Consider the following 24,077-nt stretch of genomic DNA (forward strand, 5'->3'; position numbering starts at 1 on the left):
TGTTTATTACTCTATGTTTCAAACAGATAGAATTCGCGGCTTTCATATGATTGGTCAGTTTTCTGACGTTTTACTTGGAACTCTTGGAAGGTCACCTAACCTTGCTTTTTACTAAATAAATGTAACCCCAAGACTGCTCATAAGCTGAAACAATGAATTCTTCGTCAATTTTCAGAGTTATTCGACAATTCAGGAACATAAGGAATGAAATAAATATCCATGAATTCCATTCTATCACTGCCTCACGGAATTGTCTACAAATACAAACAAATTGTTCTCCATCATATATCTTACCAAATTTTAACAGAAATACAGTTTCTATCGTAATTAGGAATTATGCTAAAGGAAAAGACAGAAAAAAAGAAAAGGGTACCAAAATAATCCTATATATGAAGAGTTCTGATTTTTTAAATCCTGTTATTTCTAGGCGTTGGTAAAGTAGTTATAAATGAGAATGAAATGGCTCAGCTAGTCAATGTGGACTCATTAAAGAAACAAATGGAAAGTCCTATCAGTCTAATGAAAGAAAGTTTCATCAAGAATTTATCCCTCCGATCATCTGCAGGTATCCTTTACATAAATGACTCAAATATTCATTTTCTTTATTATTCTTTTCCCTCTTAATTACTGCAATAGAATTATAGTTCCTAGATCATAAATATTAATATGAAGATTATAAGAGATTTTAACATGAAAATTAAAACATATGTTGATTCAAGATCAATGGTAAAACTGATTTAATCATAACGTGGAATAAATGGTTCTTACATAAGTGGCAAAATCGAAAAGAGCATCAAGGAAATTTGAAATCTATAGTGATATATAAAAATTGAAGTGGCATCTCATTTTTTATTCTGGTTTTAGAGATGGCATAAAAAACTGATTTTTGATAATTTCAATCTGAGAAGCAGCAATAACCAACCAAACATTGAAAGTACTTTTGTCCAGTGCCTGGTTATGCACAGCAATTTCATATAAGAACAGTGCAAACAGATGAATTACACCATGTCATTAAAACTTTGATATATACAAAATTAAAGTTGATGTTACCAATGCATTACCCGCAAAAATTTTTTTTAAAAACTAACCTTTACTCAAAATGTCCAAAAAGTAAATAAGATCACAACATCTTTGATGCATTATCTTTTTCAATTTTTTGTAATGCAAAATTTGTTTCATTATAATAAATCAACTAGATTCATAGTCTATAAGTTCAGAAGTTGATTCCTATATAGAATGTCCAAGGCTTGGTCAATCATCTATGGGGCATAAACTTTTTTATCAAATCAATTTTTATCTTTAAATGATCAATTTTCACAGAAAATGTATTTTTTGATAACTTAGGTTGTTTCAAAAATAATTGATTTAAAGTTTTCTCTTTTTAGGTTCAATTGAATCCCTTGTCGTAACTTTGGATGGTGAAGAACACATGCTACAAGAATTGGCTCAAATTAGTAGGAAGAACCCAAAAACTGTCATTTTAAATATGGCAACTTTTCCCCAAGCTATTCCAGAAGTTTTAAAAAGTATTCAAAATTCTGGTTTGAATTTGAATCCCCAACAAGAAGGTACAACAGTTTTTCTACCAATCCCCAAGTAGGTATAGTTATGTTCCAATTGAAAACAGCTGAATAAGTTTCTAATTATACCTCAAAAATATATTAGATTAATCTGAGAACTTCATTGTTGTCAGATAATCTTTCTCATGAATACTAGTACTTTTCCTGGCTAAATCAAATTCGTAATAATTTTTTCAGAGTAACGAAAGAACACAGAGAAAACCTATCGAAAAATGCCAAACAATTATTCATCAAATGCAGAGATAGTATAAAAGATGTACAAAATAAAACTATCAAATCCTTGAAGAGGAAAGATGGAGTATCAGAAGATCTTGTTAGAAATATAGAAAATCAAATGAAAGCTTTAGGAGATAAATACATTTCTGAAGCTGAAAAAATTTTGGAGAGCAAACAAAAAGAACTACTTGGAGATTGATATAATGAAAATTCAGAAATTCTTAAAGAATGCATGTGTTTATGATTCTATAATAATAAAGAGAATTTATTCAAGATAACTCCATTGTTAGTATCTTCATAGGTTCTACTCACTATTGAATTGAAATGGCCTCTGCTTTTTCTAATATATCTTGTGTAATCATATGGTGCTGGTATTTACAATCAAATTCAATATCTTTTCTTATTACCAGGAGTAGTTAATTCCTAACAAGTATGGAAAACGCTATTTTTCCGCATGCAAATACAGATATATAAAGATGCGAAGCAATATTTGGATAAGTTTTTTCGAGCAGAAAAGTCACTTTGGATACAACAAGGCACAACATTTTTCTTTCAAGCTCCATATCAAATTAAGTGATACCAATGAAAACTAATAAGCGAAAATTGAATGATTTGTTCATTGTATTCAAAACAAAAGAGTAGTTATTGACATGTTGCAAATTAATTGATGATTCGTAATAGGTGGTATATAACAATGAAATTATTGAGTAGATTTATATTTCCGCATGCCTTGCAGATAAGTTATATACTTTACGAACAGACTATTTCTATAATATATTGACTTACAAAAAAATGCAATAAGCCTCAATGGATTTGGAATGTGAATTTTTATGTTGAAACATCCATTGCATTTAAAAATCAATGGATAAAGATTTATAGGTGTATAATAACTGATAAGTTCATTGTCATTTCACTCATTTCTATCAATTAATAGCTGAATCTGTTGGATATTATCATAGTAAGTCATTAGTATTTATATGTATAAAGCTACTATTAAGTAGTTTGAACTTTACTACAAAGTACAAATCAGACCTAATTTGTGTAGTTTCAAAGATTAACAAGACAACTATTTTTAAGAAATTATCTAAGAATGTTGTCATATTATCAGGTATTATGAACACTAATATCTGATACATTCAAAGCTGTTCATCCATAATGGAAAACTTTGGAATCATTCCATAAAAAAAAATCCCCTCTAAACCCAAAGAAGAACTTTTGTTGCAGTTCGAAAAAGGCCAATATTTCAAATATTCACTTTATGGAATTGATTTAAAAAATCATATAAAAAGATATTAAATCGCAGTTATCATTACCGTCACTTGTTATATGTATAACAACCTAAAAAAAGCATGCATCGGCCGGGAATCGAACCCGGGCCGCCCGCGTGGCAGGCGAGCATTCTACCACTGAACCACCGATGCTTGTTAATATGACTATGTTTTTAAATTCACGTTAACTCTGAACTTTCAAAAAAGTTAGTTTAGTTAGATTAGTAATTTTTTTCTACTTGAACCATCTAACTGTATCCCACCGACACATTTTACCTAACAGCAAAGGATTGGACAATCACCCGAAATCAGAAATTTCTCTTTGGCCAGAGATTCCATAGAAACACAAGTTTTTTGGCTTATGAATCTTCGATTCAGAATTCGAAACAAATTGCTTTGAGTTCAAACTTCAATGTATATGAATGAGTATCAGATGTTTTCAATAGGTTAAGATATTTCGTGAGATAAAACGAAATACTCGATTAAAAAACAAACCAGTATATAAGTTTGCAGGGTTTCTATCAGTGCGTGTACGTGCCATCAAAAATATCGAATCCACATAATGTCGAAAGATAAAGTGTTGATTTCTACTAGAATGTGGCATTTAAAATGGTTGCACATGAATCATCCTCTGGAGACGTAGACGATGTGGGTGTTGAATCGTGCTGGCATTGGGTTTCGCCGATTGCAGTTTGGATGATGCCCTAATTTACATAGACGTAGGTAGAATCCGATACATGACACAGATCGGCATGATCTTTCAGAAAAAATATTGTAGAATTTACATACGTACCTCCAATTTTCTGGAACATTGCAACTCAGAGTCAAAAATTCTAACAAAAATGTCATGGGGTGTGGTGAATCCACTTTGTTGTCCAAGGGGACAACAATACAAATATCTATACAGATTGTCCACTGATGTTATTATTTGATTTTTTCAAAACTAGTATAATCGTTTTATGTTCATCCTTAATTTATGAGCCAATATTAATTGGACCTTAAACCATTTATTTATTACCGTGTTATGTAGAAAAACACATTTTAAACTACGTTTTTGAACTGTCAATAAAAAAGGCGCCAGTTTTATTGCGATTGTGATCAAAAAACATGCAAATTTTTGACAACTAATTTCATATGAACTGTCAGCCGTTATCTCGGTTGCTATGGATTCTATGATTCTTTTCCGGCCTAGTCCGGGAAGTACGTACTTTCCGGACTAGGCCGGGAAATGCTACTTTCTCAGAGAAAGAGCGTCCGGGAAGTGAGCACTTCCCGGACGGTTACCGAAAAAAATTATTTTTGTAGATTTTGTGGATAGTGCTTGCTTTGTACTCGATTATTTCAAAAATAGTACATTCTATGAAAGAAATTTAGTAAAACTCAGTTGATTTTAGACATTAAATAATTTTATTGAAAAAAGTGACCAAGATTTTTAATAGGAAAAAGATCATCGCATCCCTGTATCTACGCAACTGGATAATTTTGGCAGAAGATTATTACTTAATTCGAAACACTACATTATCTAGACTTCAATACCTAAAAATTAAAACAATGAATGTAATAATACCAGAGTTATAGGTAAAAAACTGATTTTTTTCAAACTTTAACACCCTGTATATCGAAAACGAAGCATGTTAAGATAATTCTTCTTATGAACTTTTTTTCGTGAAAGAAGTTGTTCTTTCGAACGCCAAAGTGATCTTAAATTTGGTCCACCCTGTATAGACGCTATTTTTAATAGTAAACCTTGAAAGTTGTTCGGAATTTAAAATAGTATATTATCCAATGAGGATATTATAACTTTCGAAATCCTCCCTTTATGTTGAGACGAAATAAGTTGGTTTATTACGAACAATCATATAATAAGCATGAGCAATTTGCGAGTAGACATTTCGGAACAATTTATCTACATCTTATCACGCTTTCGAAAGACACGGCAACGTAGGTAAATCATCTAATATTCAAAGAGCAACATTTCCGTCGATAATAGTTCTTAACGAGCTGATTTTAATGAACCCGGAACTTAGTTAATCTTTGAGGATGAGTTTTTAAGCGTTGCTACATTTTATTGTATGAGCAGTGTATTTCGCTGAATCTATAGGAATTCGACTTGCTCTGGCATCGCGAGTACCGTGAACATTCTATTCATCCTTCGTACGTCCGAAGTCTCCCGAGTGAGTAGATTCTCTTGCCTGTCAGGTGTCAGTGTCAGTTGGATCTAGGCACCTGATTTTCTGTTTTTATGTTTTGATTTTTGAGACTATTTTAGTTTTAAGTGTTCGGGATCCAATAATAAACTGTCCTTAATATATCTGTGATAATATTTGGTGCTTTTAATTTTGGTATTCAGTTCTTCAATACTTTAGTTTTTGAACGAAATATTACCTGTGTTTATCTCATTCCAGCAGGTGAGTAGGCTTTGGTATTAGGATATCTTATTGGTATTCCGTTGTTCATTTGGTGTGACCAGAAAGTGAGATGATAATATTTTACAGATATGAATGCTACTAAAACTATGTACATGAATTCCTCAATTTTTTCGTAATTTTTAGTGTTCATACAATTACGAATTCGAAGAATTTTATTTATTTCACCTCCGGAGATTAAACAAATGATTGGCTTGAAAATTTCTCCTAAAACGGAAAGTCTGAAAGTTGTAGGATTTTCTAAATAATAGTTAAATAATATCCCTAAGTAGGTATTCCTAAACTGAAAATCAACTACTACGTACTTATATATTTGGTTTTATGCAAAAATCTCCACAAGTTTTGGCTGGAAGAAAAGTTGAAATCAGCAATTCATGGATTCTCAAGCATTCGATTGAAATTATAAATAAAAACAATATGAGAATTTAATAATCAACACGTAGCGCGTATCATTCAGTGTTTAAAAAGTGAAAATTCAGGTTTGTTTGATTGGAAAATACCTAATTTCTCCTTGGATACTATTCTGCATAAACAATCGTTCGAAATTCATATTTCAAAGTGATTTGATTTCGCAATACCTACCCACTTGTATTAAAATTTTACGTTTTCAAGTTATCTTGGAATGATTTCTCTCAACTGTAAAAGAATATTTTTAGAATTTTGGAATCGAAAAAAACTAATACAAAAAAAAATTTGTTCAAAAATTTCCAGTCAGAAACCATTGAATTGAATTCAAATTGGAAATAGTAAAAAAACTATCATACTGGTGAAAATACAGGGAAAAATTTCAGGGCCTTGTACTTTCAGTGTTCCTAGTTCTTTCTTGGACTGATGACATCATTGGGTCTAGTTCATTTGATAAAATAATGGACTACGTAATTGCTTAAGAAAAAAAATTATAAACTCTCATGTCAAAAAAGTACCAGGAATTGGTCAATCGCTTTAACGCTCAAGAACGTGTTGTTTTTTCCGTAGAAAACTTGAAATTTTGTTGTTATACATCTATCTGCAAAATTTTAATTCGTTCGAATCTGTTGTCACTGAAAATTTTTTTAAATATTCTCTGCCTGGACTTTTTAGGCTTCTGATCATGGATCAACACGAAATTTTTCAAATTATTAGTATACCTATAAAGGTATACTCGAAATATCAACTCGGTCGGATACCACTGAAATATTGGGAATTTATTCCGTTGTTTTTTTTTTAATTTTCTCTTGCTCTAGTATCTAATTTCAATATTTTATCTTCATCGAATCCGTACTTTGAAATGATAAAAAAACGATAGAATCCTTATTTGGATGTTGCATTGACAAACACTCTCTGCTTTAAAACACCACAAATTTCACACTACGAAACAAGAAAAAGTGCAAAAAAATTTAGAATGAAAAAATATCGAGAATTCGAACCCAGAGACAAGAAAATCAGGGCATTTACATTTTGCAATATTTTTTCTAATTTGGTAGGTATTGAGTACTTTGACTTGAACAAAGTAAACATTAATAATAAAAAAAAGTAATAACAATAAAGAAATGAAAATAGGGATAATTATTGACGGAAAGGAAAGTAAAATTTTTCTAATAAACTATAAAAAAAAGAAAACACCCAATATTGGTATCGAATATAGTCGCCCTACACCTGTAAAGGTATTCAATGCTCTCAATAAAATGCTGAATTTGTTGAAAATCTATGCATAGTGAGTCTTAAAGTTGCATATTAAATTTAACTAGAGATTTCTCACATCAAATAAAAACCCTTTTTTCATTCAAAATTCAGTACCGTGCTTCCTCTTGAAAAAAATCCTGGATCCGCCCCTGCTGTCCTCTCTATGTTTACATAGCCAAGATGACACAAAACTCAATCATTGTGAACATTCTATGAATTATATTATTTATTTAGATAAACGTTGCCAAATCAATGAATAATGAATTTGCAGTAGATCACATTTTTCATATTATAAACGTAGAGGTGCAGTTGCTCAAATGGCTTGGAACACGTTAAGTTGAAATTCATCGAGCCTCTATTGTATCGTTTGCCTCAAAGTGAAATAATGATGAATACATTAACTTTCATTGATGAAGACCAAGAGAAACTATTCGAAAAAGAAAAAGACGTTTCTAATAAATGCTTAACACTATGTATATGACAATCGATTCTCTGTTGATGGTAGGGACATTTCAGAAGAATCATTTCATATTAATTGATGTAAGAAAATTCAGACAAAACGTTTATGATACGAGGTTTTATTGTTCTATATCAAGTTATGGATAGCTAACATTTGGCGATCAAATTCCAATTCAGAATAATTGATTCGTTAGCAGTCATCGAAAAAATCTTATTATGCATATCTATTCTAATTCATCTATGACTGAAAAAGCAAGACAACATTGCTTTTCTTTTGCTGTGTTCGTGGCATTTCCTTGCTCAGGGGTGGATCAGAGATTTCGTGTAATTTGTAATTTTCTGATTTTATTTTACTCAACCTTGAATATCTTCAAAATGGTGCGTTTCACAAGAAACGATGATGTATAATTTTATTTTCCAAAATGATTGGATATTCTAATAGGCTTTGGATTATATCTAATTGCTTTTTTATGCTTATTAATCTTTATTATGTACAGTTTCATGGATCAGCGGGGCTATGTTGAAAATAGAAAAAATATATCAATTCAGGATATATCTCTTAGGTATAGAAAACTTCACACTAAAATCCATTTTATTCTGAATGACCAGGAGCTACAAAGGAAAAACAATAACATTAACTATAACAGTCTGAATTTTTTCACCTTAGCCGAATCTGGAAAAATCGTAAAGTAAAAAGTGTTTTATTATGTGAAAGGAATCAATGGTTAAATTAAATGATACAAATACAAAGACTCTTCCTGTTACCTACATTCCAAAAAGTGAAAATTTCAGCTAGTTCAATTTTTTTTAACAACTGTCGAATAAGGGCGACCATCAGTACGTTCACCATCATCGGTAGTACTTCGACCACGTTTAAAGTCAGCATACCACCTTTTAAAAGTTGTTGACAATGGAGCAAAGTCTGAAAAGCACTTATCAAACTATTGCTTTGCTTGCACAGGATTTTTCCTCATCCAAAAACATTGTTTCATCAATACACGAAACTCGATTGTATCCATTTTTCAAACACCAACAAATGTAGCGTCACAACCTTCATAGGGTAAATGCACTGGTTCTCGACCAGTTAACAGAAACATCGATTTCGAGCACGATTTTTCACACATAAATTTATCAAATTTCAATGGTGTTGGTGTTCATCGATTCTTTGGCGAGTTTTAAATGATTTGTCATATAATTTTTAGCGTTCTTTCCGCATTTAACCTTTGAAATGTGAAAACATATAGAAAATCTCAATAACCTTCGGTTCTCGACCACGCCGCAGAGTTCTCGACCATTTTTGTGTTAGTTTTCGACCACTAATAATAGTGGCCGCTCCCTTTAAAAATTTTATAAAAACTTTAGAGCGACATGAGTGATTAGTACTTACTTTCGTACCGTACCATCGACATCACTACCTATTACTCAGATGGGTTTCAGATGAGGATATCAAGTAAGAAACACTCGGAACGTAAAAAAAAATATTTTGCAAAAGTTTCCACTTTCTATAAATATTTCAAAATAGCAACTCATACAACATTATTTGGTTATTTTGCTCTTAATATCTATTTAGAAACTAATGAGTAAATAAAATATAAAACACCGACCACCAGTGGTCGAGAATTAAGTACAACTAAATTGGTTCTCGACCGCGAATAAATAAAGGGTAGAAATAAGTGTTTCAACGTTAATTCGGTGGTCGCAAACTAATATTCAGAAAGTAGATATATAAATGAATCAGGGTATCGAAAAAAAAACGAAAATGATCCAACAGAAATATATCGTTTGAAATAAACAATTATTGAAGTGACATATTGGTTCTCGACCACTTTAGTCGAGAAATTAAAGATACAAATTTTCCAATACCAGTTCGCGACCGCCGAATATTGAACAAAAAAATTTACATTTATTTGCTTTTTGATTGAAATACACTCGAAAATATATCTTATAGTTGATATGGAACGAAATATACACACATAATTCATTTAAAATAAGAAATAATTACTATTTTCTGGTCATATATCACAAAGCACTTTTCTAAGAGAGGACGAGAAAGAACCCTTTTCTATGATAGACGATTATAAACTAATTTTAGCGCGAAAACTTTGACCTATACCACTACTATGCAAACTATCTTGGAAAGGTAGAATGGTCGAGAACACGAACCGCGAAAATATTTTGCACTACATGATATATTTTTATTATTATTTTATCTCAAATCACCGAATGGTCGAGAACCAATGCCGGTCGGCTAACCAGTGCATTTACCCTATATCGGTATGATGCAAAAAAGTGATCCTTCACTCAATTTACCCATTGAACACATCTCTACTTCTGTTACAGGCTCAAATCAACGGACTATACTCATAAGATGTCCCCAATAACCACACCAGGAGCCTTGATGTCAGGCGATACTCAGAGTCCCTCATTCAGTCCCCAAAGAAGGTTAGAGGACGCCAAAAGCCAATTTTCGTCACTTTCCGACGCTGAAAGCTACGAATGGAACGGCGAACAAGACGCAGATGCAGACTCGGGGATTTCCACAGAACGAAACCTAGGGTAAGGTGGATTCGTCTTTTTTTTCTCTAATTCTGTGGTTATTCCGTTCATTCTTCCACATCTTGTAGAACAAAATCGTGCGAGAATATATCAGAAACGCACAGTTTTCATGGTTATATTTTATTATTCTATGTTGGTACTCCGAACTTTCCGCCACGGCTTTATCTGTCAATTCATCAATTTACCTTAAAGAAATCAGTTTTGCCAACCAACATTTTTCAATGCAAAAATCACTAAAATATATTTATGGAAATATTTCATTAATTTCAATGAAAATGCAATGAATTAGAGAAAATAATGTATAATACTCGTACAGAAGGCTCATTCTACCACTCGTTCATTCCAAAACACGCCACTTCGTGGCTCGTTTTTGAATTTTGAACTCGTGGAAGAATATCAATGCCTTCTGCACTTGTATTATAAATAACTATTTTAATTCTGAGTACCGTCAAATTATACAGCAAAGCCTTTATTCCAGTATTTATGTTTTAGTAGTAGATGGTAAATCTACAAAGCGAGTTAATCTAAATAATGTAGAGCAACCTTTCTCTAGTCTAATGGTAATCCCACCCCCTTCTATGGTCGGTAGCCAACATAATAACTTCTGTCAAACAGGCGTCAAACTATAGTATCTGTCATAAACAACCAACACCAAGAAGGCGTTGGAACTTTTTCACTGAAGTGGCGAAAATAGTTGAGGATTGGAATAAATCAAAATATGTTATCTAGTAGCCACGGCAAATTTGACGTTTTATTTGTTGTTACAATTTGCCATATTTCTTGTAAGTTTAAGACGATTTCGGTGTTGTTTTTGGTTGCAATTTTTTGAACTCCTTGCGTTTTGATGCTACGATTATGCCTAGAGTACGGCAGTATGAAAACAATCAACTGAGTTAATTTGACAGGGGTTGAAAATCTTCGAAGCCTTCTTGGTGTTGCATTTTTCATGTTACAAAGTAGGTATATATTCCGCAAACCTAGGGTGAGGTGGATTCGTCTTTTTTTTTAATTCTGAGTACCGTCAAATTATACAGCAAAGCCTTTATTCCAGTATTTATGTTTTAGTAGTAGATGGTAGATCTACAAAGCGAGTTAATCTACATAATGTAGAGCAACCTTTCTATGGTCTAATGGTAATCCCACCCCCTTCTATGATCGGTAGCCAACATAATAACTTCTGTCAAACAGGCGTCAAACTATAGTATCTGTCATAAACAACCAACAACACCAAGAAGGCGTTGTAACTTTTTGACTGAACTTGGCGAAAATAGTTGAAGGTTGTAATAAATCAAAATATGTTATCTAGTAGCCACGGCAAATTTGACGCTTTATTTGTTGTTACAATTTGCTATATTTCTTGTAAGTTTAAGACGATTTCGGTGTTGTTTTTGGTTGCAATTTTTTGAACTCCTTGCGTTTTGATGCTACGATTATGCCTAGAGTACGGCAGTATGAAAACAATCAACTGAGTTAATTTGACAGGGGTTGAAAATCTTCGAAGCCTTCTTGGTGTTGCATTTTTCATGTTACAAAGTAGGTATATATTCCGCAAACCTAGGGTGAGGTGGATTCGTCTTTTTTTTTAATTCTGAGTACCGTCAAATTATACAGCAAAGCCTTTATTCCAGTATTTATGTTTTAGTAGTAGATGGTAGATCTACAAAGCGAGTTAATCTACATAATGTAGAGCAACCTTTCTATGGTCTAATGGTAATCCCACCCCCTTCTATGATCGGTAGCCAACATAATAACTTCTGTCAAACAGGCGTCAAACTATAGTATCTGTCATAAACAACCAACAACACCAAGAAGGCGTTGTAACTTTTTGACTGAACTTGGCGAAAATAGTTGAAGGTTGTAATAAATCAAAATATGTTATCTAGTAGCCACGGCAAATTTGACGCTTTATTTGTTGTTACAATTTGCTATATTTCTTGTAAGTTTAAGACGATTTCGGTGTTGTTTTTGGTTGCAATTTTTTGAACTCCTTGCGTTTTGATGCTACGATTATGCCTAGAGTACGGCAGTATGAAAACAATCAACTGAGTTAATTTGACAGGGGTTGAAAATCTTCAAAGCCTTCTTGGTGTTGCATTTTTCATGTTACAAAGTAGGTGTATTTTCCGCAAATTAACATGGATTGTCCTATAACCTTTGTAAAAGTTCTATAAATTATACTGGCGTCTACTGTCTACAATGTACATTATATTATAACGGGATCAAGTGGATAGAACCCCCAGTACAAAACTGTGAGTTGGAAATTCGAGCACTAAAGAGATCTAATAATAATAAAAATAATAATAATAAAAGGATGGTTTTGACAATATAGCAAAATGAAATTTCCAAATAAAGACTATTATTATTATTACATTTTGCTTTGATCACTGACTGACGTCAGTGCCATTGATGAAATAAATGGACTATAGAATAAAAACAAACAAACATCTAATTTTTTAAAATAAGACAATTTTAGCTTGATCCCTTATGTGAAACAAAAACGGTACTTGGAAAATGGTAAAATGTTGACTGTTCCATTCCTCTTGCAAAAATGTAAATTTCATTAAAAAAAATTAGAAGAGACAAAGAACTGAACTATCAAAAAATACCAAAAGAAAACTGAAACTTCGAAAAGAATCAGGAAACTCTTGAATGTGTTCATTAAAGTAAAAGTCATTGTTCAAAATGTTCACAGAAAGTAGATATAACTTCCGCAAGTTTTCATTTTCCATTATCAGCAAATTGAAAAGGGTTTTATGTATATTACTACCTATCTAATGAGGTTAAACAAACGGAATATCGCTAATTGCAAAGCCTCATAATTTCTTGGTAGTTATCAGCGTCCACATAATTAATACTGATATAATAATTCCCAGTATATCAAATTATATGCCCAAATAAACGAAACCAATTTCATAATCAAAATGTAGGTTCGATGGTTAGTTCGTGCACAGATGTAAGATGCAGTTCTATGGTCAGAACAATGAATTGCTGTTAGATTATGACCAATGAAGAAACAAGGTGACAATTAAATTAATTCTATGAATTCAAATTTGAATGATGTTAGAACGATAGATACTCCAGCGGCATCATAGAGTTTTCATTATTTTCTTCTTCTCCGGCGCTTTCCTTTCAACAATAGACTTCGCCGAAATATACCCATAATCTTGTTATAGCTTTCTCATAATAGTATTACTTTATATAATTACAGAAATTTCTCACTCAAAAAAGATCTGCCAACAGGTTATAACTCGCTTAATTTTTTTTTGCAGGGGAAACTTGAATGGAAGAAATAGAAATATAAGTCGTAACACTTGGCAGAGAACTAGTTTGAGAAGATCAACTCCTAGGTAAGATGCTGACATATGAAATATTTTCTTCTATATATTGACACATAGATGGTGAATCATGAGTTTTCAGAAAAAAAACGAACCGGCGGTAGGCCATGGACTTCTATCTCATACGTTGAAACTGTCAGATTCTAACCTTCAGAGAAAATTATTCACCATTTTGAACAAATAATTGAATAGTTTAATTTCTGTAGCAAAATAACTAGAAATCATCTCATACTAAAACTGATTACAAAAAAGGGAATATAATACGCGTTGAATACTAGATGAGTCAATTGAATTGATATTCACTAAACCGAGACGTAGGCATACATGAATAATTCTTTGTTTTTTTTTCAGTCACGTGAAAAGGCAGCTTGGATCTAACGCGCTAGCTAGGTAAGTTATTCGATACGATATAAATACTAACATTGGTGTTTTTTTTTGTGTTCCTTCGAATGTAATGTCAATCATGCACTCGGGAGTTGCGAGAAGAAAAAATTATTTGAAATAATATTGGAAAAAAATTTTTTGAAGACAACTTTTACTAATATCTGTAATGTTAGAAAAAGAAGTTTGATAAGGAAGTTTGAACCAAATTACTCGGAATAATTTTTTTTATTACTTATTCGGTTGTTCTTACCTTATACTGGGTGTTCTCAAATCAGAGTTACGAAGGAAAATGAGAAATTACTTGGATAATTTTCAGAAAAAAAAGTTTCATGGATATGAGCTCACAAACGCTTTGCTTTCAATATACAGGTTGTTTCTAGTGTGTCGTACTTTTTGTGATGCTTATATCAGTTTATCAAATATTTATTAATCTTCGCTACATATTGAGTGAATAAATACCACAACTTATAATTAATTCATAAATTTATTCATTAGAGCTTACAAGCTGGATCTTTATAATAATTTGGATTTTCCTGAGGATTACTAGAGATTTTTTCTCAAAATCGATAGCAGATACGACAAAACTATAACAAACCAAAAAGTGTAGTATTGGACCAGAGTTTTTTCTACATTTTTCTAAACCAACAGCCGTTCACCAAAATACAGTTTTGGAGGAAGGAAGCAGGCATCCTTCCTGAAAAAATATCACCCTGTAGATTTGCATTCAAAATTAGCATATCACATGGTGAAAACTTTAAACTGGAATATCTACGGCCAATTCAAATTAAATATCTTGTGAAGGGAACCTTATACGAGAAAAAAACTTAAACTTTAACACATGTATCTCAAAACAAAATGTTTGGGGACTCATGTTATAGGACTTTTTTGTTAAAATGATCCGGAAATCTGTCATTTCATTTGTATCTCCAATTTAGGTACACCGTGTAATTACCCCCAGTATCCCCCCATTTCTACGCTCTTGTCGTGAACTTTGAGTATATAACAATAATATTTTATATTCTATGGTCTGTCATTATATTCCATTCATTTGAGTAAAAATTCGATATGAACTGAATTGTAATTTATTGTGAAAGTTTGCAGTGTCTAAAATCAGTATTTCCTTTTTAAACGGCACCTGGCAGATAGCGGGAATTCGAAAATTTTTGAAGAGCGCCCCCTTACAGAACTCTGGTGAAGCAGAACACCAAAGCAACAGGTGGGTCTCTCAAAAAGTATGAAATAAAATCGAATCATTGCACACACCAGGTTTTCTATGCATCTTAACTTGGAGATACTAAGATGCATAGAATACCTACCTGGTGTGTTTACTGATTCGATTTTGTTTCAGACTCTTGTTTTGTAAGGGGGCGTTCTTCAAAAATTTTCGAATTCGAATTTTCGAATAATAATAATAATAAAGGTCTTTATTCAGAAAAAATCAGAAAGCACATTGAACTACACTATTGGGGGCGAGATTTAGCTCGCATAAACAAGGTAGAGAATATTATCTAGTACCGTACAATCTACCTTAAACCTTATCCATGCGTCTATTCTTCCATCTAACCCTCCTAAACCTAGCTTACCATTAAAAATAGGATTCTCTAAAATTTCAATCAGAGTAGTATCACTATTATTGATGTTCGACTTAGAAACTTCTGAGCAACAAAATTCAAATAAAAATTTATTGACACATACACAAGGCTTGAACTAAAGTACAAATTTTTAAGCAATACAAAGTACCTAATGATATTGAAAAAATGTGTTTTCACATCACAATCTTTTCAAATCAGATGGTACCACAAAAATGTTTTAGTACTTGTTAGTTCATAAAACTAACTATAACATTACCATTACCATTAAAAAAAATTCACAGTCTAATGATCATGGGTCTAATCAATTTTATTCATACATGTTTTTTCTGTACAACTCATAAATCCAATATCTCAAGAAGTTTTATTCTTTTCATAAATGAAAAATGTAGGTAGGTACAGGGTGTTAATTAAAAAAATACACAAAAATTAAGGAGTTATTCTTCAATTATTTCTAAAAAGAAATTTAACTTAAATAGTTTACATTAAGGAGCGTACAATTTTTAATCTTGAAGTATAAATATACAGGGTGTCACTTTTGAAAAGTTATTTATGAAATAACTTTTATTATTTATTAACCACCAATTCTGAGGTACCTTGTATATTATCTGATATTTTCAAAACCGCTTGAAATATTCAACCTCAGAAATTGACACAGTATAAAATATTTTTTTTCAATACCAATGGCGTACATACGGAAAGTGAAAAACTAAAACGCCAATAGTTATTTTTAATTTCTAATAATTTCGAAGATAAAAGATCTGTTGAATCATTGAAATCTGTGTATTTACCTAATTAACAGTCTCTATAGAGTAGAAATCATTTTAATTGGATTTCTCGATGAGTATCGTCCATAATAATTGTGTGAATAACTTTTCCTTTTAAATGACTAACATTTTAATCAGCTAACACCACTGCATTGAATATTTACAGTCAGTTATACAGAAGTTATAGCTTCAACTCTTCCGGCAGAAGCAGCAACTGCGATCCCGCTGATGACATTTACTCTGACGCATCGCTTGAGGAAGATGTCCACGAAATTCACCATAAGGTTAGTAGGTGTTCCCCTTTAACTCGCGCAAAGTACAGGTTTCATTTTGTACAGCCCCCTATCGGGGTAGCTGTCATCTTTTGACAGTTGACAAGTAAAAACTACGCCATTACTAAAAATGGAACGATACACGCTTCAACAACGCATTAAAATTCTTGAAATTTTATTGGCCACCAATCTTGTGATTTAACACCTTAAGACTTTTTTCTTTTTCGAGTACGTGAAAGATAAAGTCTATACAAATGATCCACAATCGATTCAAGACCTCAAAGATAGATTTGTCTTAAGTTATACCCATTTTTTTCAATATCAAAATGAAACCTCTTATTGGAAACCCCTTTATATTTTTTATTTTAGATATGTCGCTGAACCTGAAATAACCTAAAAATAGTACAGGTGCATCCGTAATAGAAATATTGAAAAAGGAATATTGAAAATATCTGTGACGAGAAATTCGATCACGGTTAGATTTTTCATGTACAGGGTGTCCCAAATCGATGCTTACTGAAAACATCACGAAAACTATAACTCTTAGAGAAAATAACAGAAACCAAGATATAGCGGAATATCCATTTTTCAGAAACGCTCTGAGAAGAAATCAAGATATATATATGATATGCTTTCTGATATTTCGACATCCTGTACATTGAAAATAACAATATCAAGCTTAATGCAAAATTTCGGATTGATAGGTTCATCAGAAGCATAGAAATTCGAGCAGAATATCAAAAAAACCTTATATTTCAGATCCCATTCAGTTGAGATTTTGAGAGTGAATATAAAATAACATTTCAAGCTTTATGCAGAATTTTATGTTGATCACGTAATAGATCATGCAATTGGAGCATGAATCACAAGCGCTCAAATGCTTCTGAGTGGTCTCCAAAGGTGCAATTTTAAGTTTTGTTATCCTTAAATTGAATTAAAGATTTCGTACGCCCTTTGATTCATGAAATAAAAATTATAATACAGGTATCATAAAAAAATATATTTATATTCAGACACCACATCTAAGTAATGAGATGTTTATAAAATGATTAAAACTGATACTTGTATGCTCATTATTATTCCCAAACAAATAGCAAAACTTTCATAATTCTCAATTATGTAGGTATGGGACTCTAAACAATAAACATTTTCAAAAGATAAAGCAGAATTTCTTCAGAAATGACTTCTTTGGTCTTCAAATACAATTTAGTCAATAGTTAATGAAACAATTGCTAGTGTATTCAGCTCTTATCTTGAAAATCGACAAACTTAAATGGATTCTCATAAACAAATTGTCAAACCAAGACTCAAGTTTGATGAAACATTAAATAAAAGTAAGTGACATGAAAATAATAAACTTCCGTGAGAAATTTGCAGCGTTTTTTGTGTAATTACTGACATTTACAAGGCAATCTACGCGCTTTTTTTTTCACTGTCCAAGACCTACTTAGACTAACTTCGTTCCCTTTCAACACATGTTATTTGTCGACTCAGATTAATCCTGCTGGCTGTCATGGAAATCTAAAAGAATCTCTTAGAGTCTGAATGCATACTTCCTCATTATCGTTAATGGTAATGTGAGTACCTACCATTTGACTCAACAGTTGATTCAGGTAGTATTCATCGAAAAACTTATTTATGATTCTGGTCATTTACCAGAAATGTTTATTGCCCTTACTTATGGAAGTCAGAGGTAGGGATGGCGATAACAAAAAGACTCAGTACGTCTTTATTCTGATGAATATCTTTCAAAGAAAACGTCTCATTATTTACCTGAATCTATGCTCCCGAATTTTTGGTACTTTGGACTAGTCTGTATGAAATGCAACATTTAATCATTCTGCCGAATATTTTCAGTGAAGAAGTGAAAAGTTAGATCGGTGCCATGGATTTAGTGCTTTCGTTGTCTAGTACTTGTATCGTTAGTTCGACTAACATTGTGAAGTTTTTTGTGCCAAAAATCGTGATTTTAGGCCCCAAAATATTCTTGTTGACATCGGCTAAAATAGTGAAATATTTTTTGCCTGCGCGTATAGTTAATTTTGGTGAGCAATGTGTTAAATACATTGGGATACTTACATCTCTTTTATCGATTCTGGAACAAGTGAGTTTATATTGCATTGATGATGTTGATTGTTTTTCTTAGAAATTTAGAATTTTTCTCAATCTTCCATTTTGGAATTTTCATAAAAACTATTTGATATCAAAATTTTGATGCTTGATGTATCGACAATTTTGTAAGCATAGTATACAATGTTAGTTTACAATTGTTAGTATACTTAATATTGACATTCTCTATATTAGGTTTTTCACGAATTTCACAAAAAAATTCTTAATTATGCAGGAAAAGCTCTAAGAACTAAAATTAAAACCTGTTATCACATGATGAGAACACGTGTTTCATTTGAATTTTCATTCCTTCGCGTTCAGTGCTTTACTCTGAATTTTTACTATAAAATATGTTAGTTATTTTGAGTTTGAATAGATTCATTTTCCCTATAAAAAGGTCATTCAAATCTTATGACGTTTGAAACAACACTGAATTCTAACCTCAAACAGATTGCTACAGTAAGAATGTAATAAATTCCATCTTTAATGTCTTCAATCGATCGTGGAGCATTGGCAAAGACCTTTTATTTCACTTGGCCCAAAAAAAAAGTGTAAAGATGTTAAATAACAAAATCTCGATGGCCAATTGTGATCACCTCTTCGAGGAATTACAAAATCTTGTTGTAATTAAAGGTCGTCCACAGAATTCTGGCAATAAAAAGCTACAGCAACAATATTTTCAGTTGTTCTTGAGCTACGTTTTGCAAACTCCGACTGTAAACTTTTCACTTTTTTCACAGTGAATTTCAAAAATTTCAATGCGTTGTTGAAACACGTATCGTTCCATTTTTAGTAATGGCGTAGTTTTAGTTGTCAAATGTCAAAATATGACAGTTTCAAAAGTGACAGCTGCATAAATAGCGGGCTATTCAAAATGAAGCCTCTTCTTGAAAAACCCTATAGCTATAACACATTGCTGCTTATTTATGAGTGTTATTGAAAAAGTCTGGAGCTTTGAACGCTTGTTCAAATCCGACTTTATATGATTTTTTCACGAAATTGACTGAATATTCTGAACACAAATCTAATATCAGATTTTAAATACATAATTAAATTTCAGGTTCGTCTACTCGAAGAACAAATTGGTGTGCTCACAGAATCATCACAACAAAACGACGAAAAGTACACTAAAGCCAGAGTCGATAATGCAACATTGAGTACTCGAATTTTAATGTTGGAGGAACAAATCAGAGATATGGAAATTAGATACGAAGAACGACTCCAGGTATGTTTCAATAAATAAAAGAAAATTACATAATAACATATCGTTGGATTTTTCACGTTAGCAACTAAAATAACATAAGGAGAAGAATACTGACGTAAAGACGTTCAAATTTCTTAATTAAAATTTTGCTTCAGTATACTTAATTCAACTTCGGAACATAATTCTGAATTCAAATCCTTATCTGTGATATGTCATGAAAACAGAATGTTATTTATCAATTTTTTGGACAATTTTCTTCAGGAATCGGAAAAGAATATAAAAATAATGAACGCATGCTTGAAAGGTTCGATTCATTCTATGATATCGAAATTTTTCAAAAAAAAAAACTTTTTTTCTCCCAATAATGTGAATAATTTCTCCATAACATTTGATCCACAATTTTGCAAACTGATTTTTGAAATTCAGTGTGTCTATCACATTTCATTGAACAGTTATCATGTACTCTGTTGCTGGAATCTCAAATTCTTCATCAGTGAGTAGATCTCGATAATTGAGACCCAATTGCATCCTTTTCAACAAGACCTCAGAATTTTCTGTCTCTTATCATACATGATTGTTTTTTTAGGAGGAACAAAGAAGATCAAAGGATTTAATTTCAAGATTAGAGAGGGAAAAACAATTACAGTTAGAAAATGCCAACATAAGACTACAATCCCGTATAGAAGAGAATACTAACCTCAAAGAAGAACTGGCAAGACATAGAATAGCGATACAAAAAATAGAAAATGAAAGAAATAACTTATTGGAACAGGTTAAAGAATTAACTGAAGAGATTAACTCTACCAAAGCAGAAGCCAGCACATCCAAAGAAACAGAAAAAAGGTAATTTTTTTTGTTCCATGTTCAAAAGGAACTAAAATTCATGTCTAAAATACAAAATTCGTACATATACTTAATTAACGAGGTCTTACATTTTTATTTTTACATTCCAGTCTACATCGGCAATGTGAGGCAAAAAATCAGTTGATTGAAGAACTATCACAAGAGGTCGAAAAACTCAGAGCCAAAACAAGAACACCTGCTTTACCCACAACATCAGTTGATACTCTAAGATTGGAAGAACTTCATGAGGAATTATCCGCCCTGAGAGATAAGAATTTGAAGCTTGAGGAGGTCAACGAAGAACTCCAAGCCAGTCTTTTACATGCTGGACTCGAACAGGGGATACTTCTCACACAACATGAGAACAGTCTTGCTGCTGAATTGGAAGCTATGAGCCAAGAAGAGGTTAGTATTGTTTGTTTCAAATTATCGAAATTAATTTTTGGCAAATTGCCAACATAGAATACTATATTTTGGTATACATAAGCTATCCTGCAAAGATAAGAGCTCATTTTGGATATAAAAGAATTTCTGTGAGAAAATTGAAAAGTATAAATTTTCACTGTGGTGCAGATATTCATTTTTTTATGACAATTCTTTTGCTTGATCTCAAGGTTGTGCTGAGTAGAGCAAAAAATAGATTCTTCAGTTGTGTTTGGAACTTCTATTTTTTCCAATTTAATTATTCTCAAACCTAATTTCCTTATGCAAACCAAAACTCTGCTAAACTAAAAGACATAAATGATTCACATTTTTATAACAAGTTTTGTTTACTTCTTTTTTTGCAAATATCCCGGTTTTGGTTGCAAAATGTGTTGGTAAATATGGAATCTTTTTTTTTTCTAGATCTGCACTATTGCGGATAATGACGATTTCTACAAGGTATGCACACAACATATTCTTCCAAAATTATTCCTGGTTTCTGATGCATATTCCATAAAATATTAATTTTCTTCTTTCTAACTCTGCATGTTCCCCTGTTAAATAACATTATTGGTGGAGGATTGATTCCAGACATATATAGGGTTGCTAAACAAAAATTTAAAATTGACAATTTATGTGAAAACATAAATTTACGATCTATTTATAGCTTTTTTTTGTTTCAATATATCGATTTCTAATTTTCATTAGAAACAGATAATATGTGCTCTTTCTTCTGTAAATATATACATCCTATTAATTTTGAACCTATAAAAAAAATTAGAGATGTCCGAAAGAGTAATTTCATTAATAATCAACTTTCTATATTACGAATCCAATTAAATTATCATTATCTGTCTAAAATCAGTGGGGACATCACTAAAAAATTTTGTTGATTTAACGAAAATCGATTGAAACCTGTGAAAAGGTATAGAACAAGAAATTTGGATAAAATTTTAGGAAATAAATAAAAAGTGTTACAGCTATGAACTGAATATTCTTCAGTTCTCATTGCTCTTCCTTTCTTTGAGTCAGTTTGTAAATAGGAAATGATGTTGACAACTTTAACAAAGTACCCTTTGTTGGTGAAGTATTTTATATGTTTATATTGGTCTAATACCATTTTATTGCATTTTGCTAACTTATTGGTCTGGTATTTATTTGTTTTTCATTATAAACTATGATACATATTTTTTCCACAGATCCAACGTGCCTTGAAAGAGCAGCAAGATGTCAATGCACAACTCAAGACCTACATTGATGGGATACTCCTAAATATTGTGGAGAACTATCCCCAGTTGTTGGAAGTAAAGCAAAAGTCTTGAATTTAATTCACTATTAGAGTTTAAGATTTTTGTAAGTGTAAATAATTATGTATATATAAATTTCATGTATTGAAGTTTATTAATTTATAAATGATAAAGGTGATGGTAGTATAGCAGAAAATTATTTTTTTATGCATTTGAGTCCTTTTCAAGTCTGCATGGTACACACAGAAAAAAATTCTCTGCTGACTTGAAATTGATGAATGCAAGCAATGTTTTACCTATATTATCATCACCTTATCACAATATTTCACCAAGATATCATGTATATTGTTGGCACTATTCTTAGAATAACGGAAGCTGTGATCATTCTATTCTCATGTGGTCGATTTTTTTTTGATATGGAAATATTTTGATGAAAATTATCTTGCCAGACTGTTAGTAAAACTAATTATATTTTTGGACTTCTGTTATATGACGTTGATAGTTACATAATAGAAACAGCAATATGGATGAATACCACATGGAATAGCTTTTTAACATTGAAATGTTTAATTTTTTTTATCTCAGCACCCGAACTGCTCATTTATTTCAATTTTTCTTTAAATCTCGAATATTTTAAAATTATGTTTTTAGATGCTCTAATAAAGTTGATTGGACTCTTTTCAAGTGATTGACAAGAATTTCAATATGAATTTGTACGAACCTTAAAATAAACTGTGATTGAAAAATAACTATTTTTATATTAATGTCAAACATGAAGCAATTCAAAAATATTTTCTATAATAAAAATCACTGAAGCAGTGGAAGTGGAACTGATATGTAGTATTATAATTGGAATTGTTAATATTTTATAATTGTCTTAATAATAGTTGTGAATTGTTTAAATTTGTAATATATTTTCATACAATTCACCAAAGTAGTAAACCGGCCTAATTTCGTTATGTAATCTTGATAATTTGAGATTAATATATGAATGTTATATAATTTTCCGTTTTTTAATTCATTATAAATCTAACATACTCAAATTTTGAATTAACAACCTTATATCATAACTATGATACTTATGACACAAAAAAATTTTTGAGATCTTGCTCCGAACAGCTTATATCATTTTGTCATGGAGTCTGTATTTATTTGAATATAAGCGAAGATTGATCTCAAACAACTTTATTCAACTCATTAATTCAATTCTCTTCTGATGTATTGGAAAGAAATTTAAAATTTTATTCATTTATTTATTGCTGATTCCTAAACAACATGTATTTCATTGCTGATATCAGGCCCTAAATTCAAAAATTTTCATTTAACAAAAACGTTAATACATAACATGAACAGCAAGGTAAGTTTCTGATCTTGAATTTAGCGGTAAGTTTTTTAATAAGCAAAATACATCAAATAGTTTCCAAATTGTAGACGTTTCAAATTTTGAATTCAAATGGAAAATGACATACTCAAGCTATATACAAAATTTCTCCAGTTCACGTAATCAGAACAAAATAAAAATATAGCGAAAATATTTCTGTAAAAACAGATCATACACAATTAAATTCAGTTTGTAGGTATAAAATAACGACTAGAATGTTTATATCACAATTCAGGAGTCACCAACGCTTTTTCATTAAAAATTAATTACTCAATGAATAAGGGCTCCATAGCTCAGAGGAATAAAATATTATTGCTCTAAGCTTCGAAGACCCCGCTCAAGGCTGCTTATTAGTT

General features: G+C 31.5%; 2 protein-coding genes and 1 non-coding gene across 7 annotated transcripts; 2 read left to right on the forward strand and 1 right to left on the reverse strand.

Moving 5' to 3' along the window:
* The first annotated feature begins 73 nt into the window (after window positions 1-73).
* On the forward strand, window positions 74-2,074 carry LOC123673588 (ribosome-recycling factor, mitochondrial-like). The gene is made up of 4 exons (XM_045608169.1): window positions 74-369; window positions 428-565; window positions 1,386-1,596; window positions 1,758-2,074. The coding sequence occupies exons 1-4, from the start codon at window positions 153-155 to the stop codon at window positions 1,993-1,995; spliced, it is 804 nt and encodes a 267-aa protein (XP_045464125.1). The 5' UTR covers window positions 74-152; the 3' UTR covers window positions 1,996-2,074.
* A 1,072-nt stretch (window positions 2,075-3,146) lies between these two features.
* Window positions 3,147-3,217, reverse strand: Trnag-gcc. The gene has a single exon. It is a non-coding gene; the product is annotated as a tRNA-Gly (tRNA).
* A 371-nt stretch (window positions 3,218-3,588) lies between these two features.
* LOC123672878 (rab11 family-interacting protein 4) lies at window positions 3,589-23,344 on the forward strand. 5 transcript variants are annotated; one of them, XM_045607205.1, is made up of 10 exons: window positions 3,589-3,783; window positions 9,952-10,167; window positions 13,437-13,514; window positions 13,854-13,892; window positions 16,409-16,526; window positions 19,684-19,848; window positions 20,414-20,670; window positions 20,781-21,075; window positions 21,517-21,552; window positions 22,293-23,344. In XM_045607205.1, exons 2-10 carry the CDS (start codon window positions 9,980-9,982, stop codon window positions 22,413-22,415), a joined length of 1,299 nt encoding a protein of 432 aa, XP_045463161.1. In that variant the 5' UTR covers window positions 3,589-3,783; window positions 9,952-9,979; the 3' UTR covers window positions 22,416-23,344. The 5 variants fall into 5 exon arrangements, with proteins under 5 accessions (XP_045463161.1, XP_045463162.1, XP_045463163.1 ...); XM_045607206.1 differs by lacking the exon at window positions 3,589-3,783 and adding an exon at window positions 5,224-5,472 and having other exon boundaries at window positions 16,421-16,526; XM_045607203.1 differs by lacking the exon at window positions 3,589-3,783 and adding an exon at window positions 5,225-5,472.
* Window positions 23,345-24,077: the final 733 nt, after the last annotated feature.

This window comes from Harmonia axyridis, chromosome 2, assembly GCF_914767665.1.
Source record: "Harmonia axyridis chromosome 2, icHarAxyr1.1, whole genome shotgun sequence".
Classification (NCBI taxonomy): domain Eukaryota; kingdom Metazoa; phylum Arthropoda; class Insecta; order Coleoptera; family Coccinellidae; genus Harmonia; species Harmonia axyridis.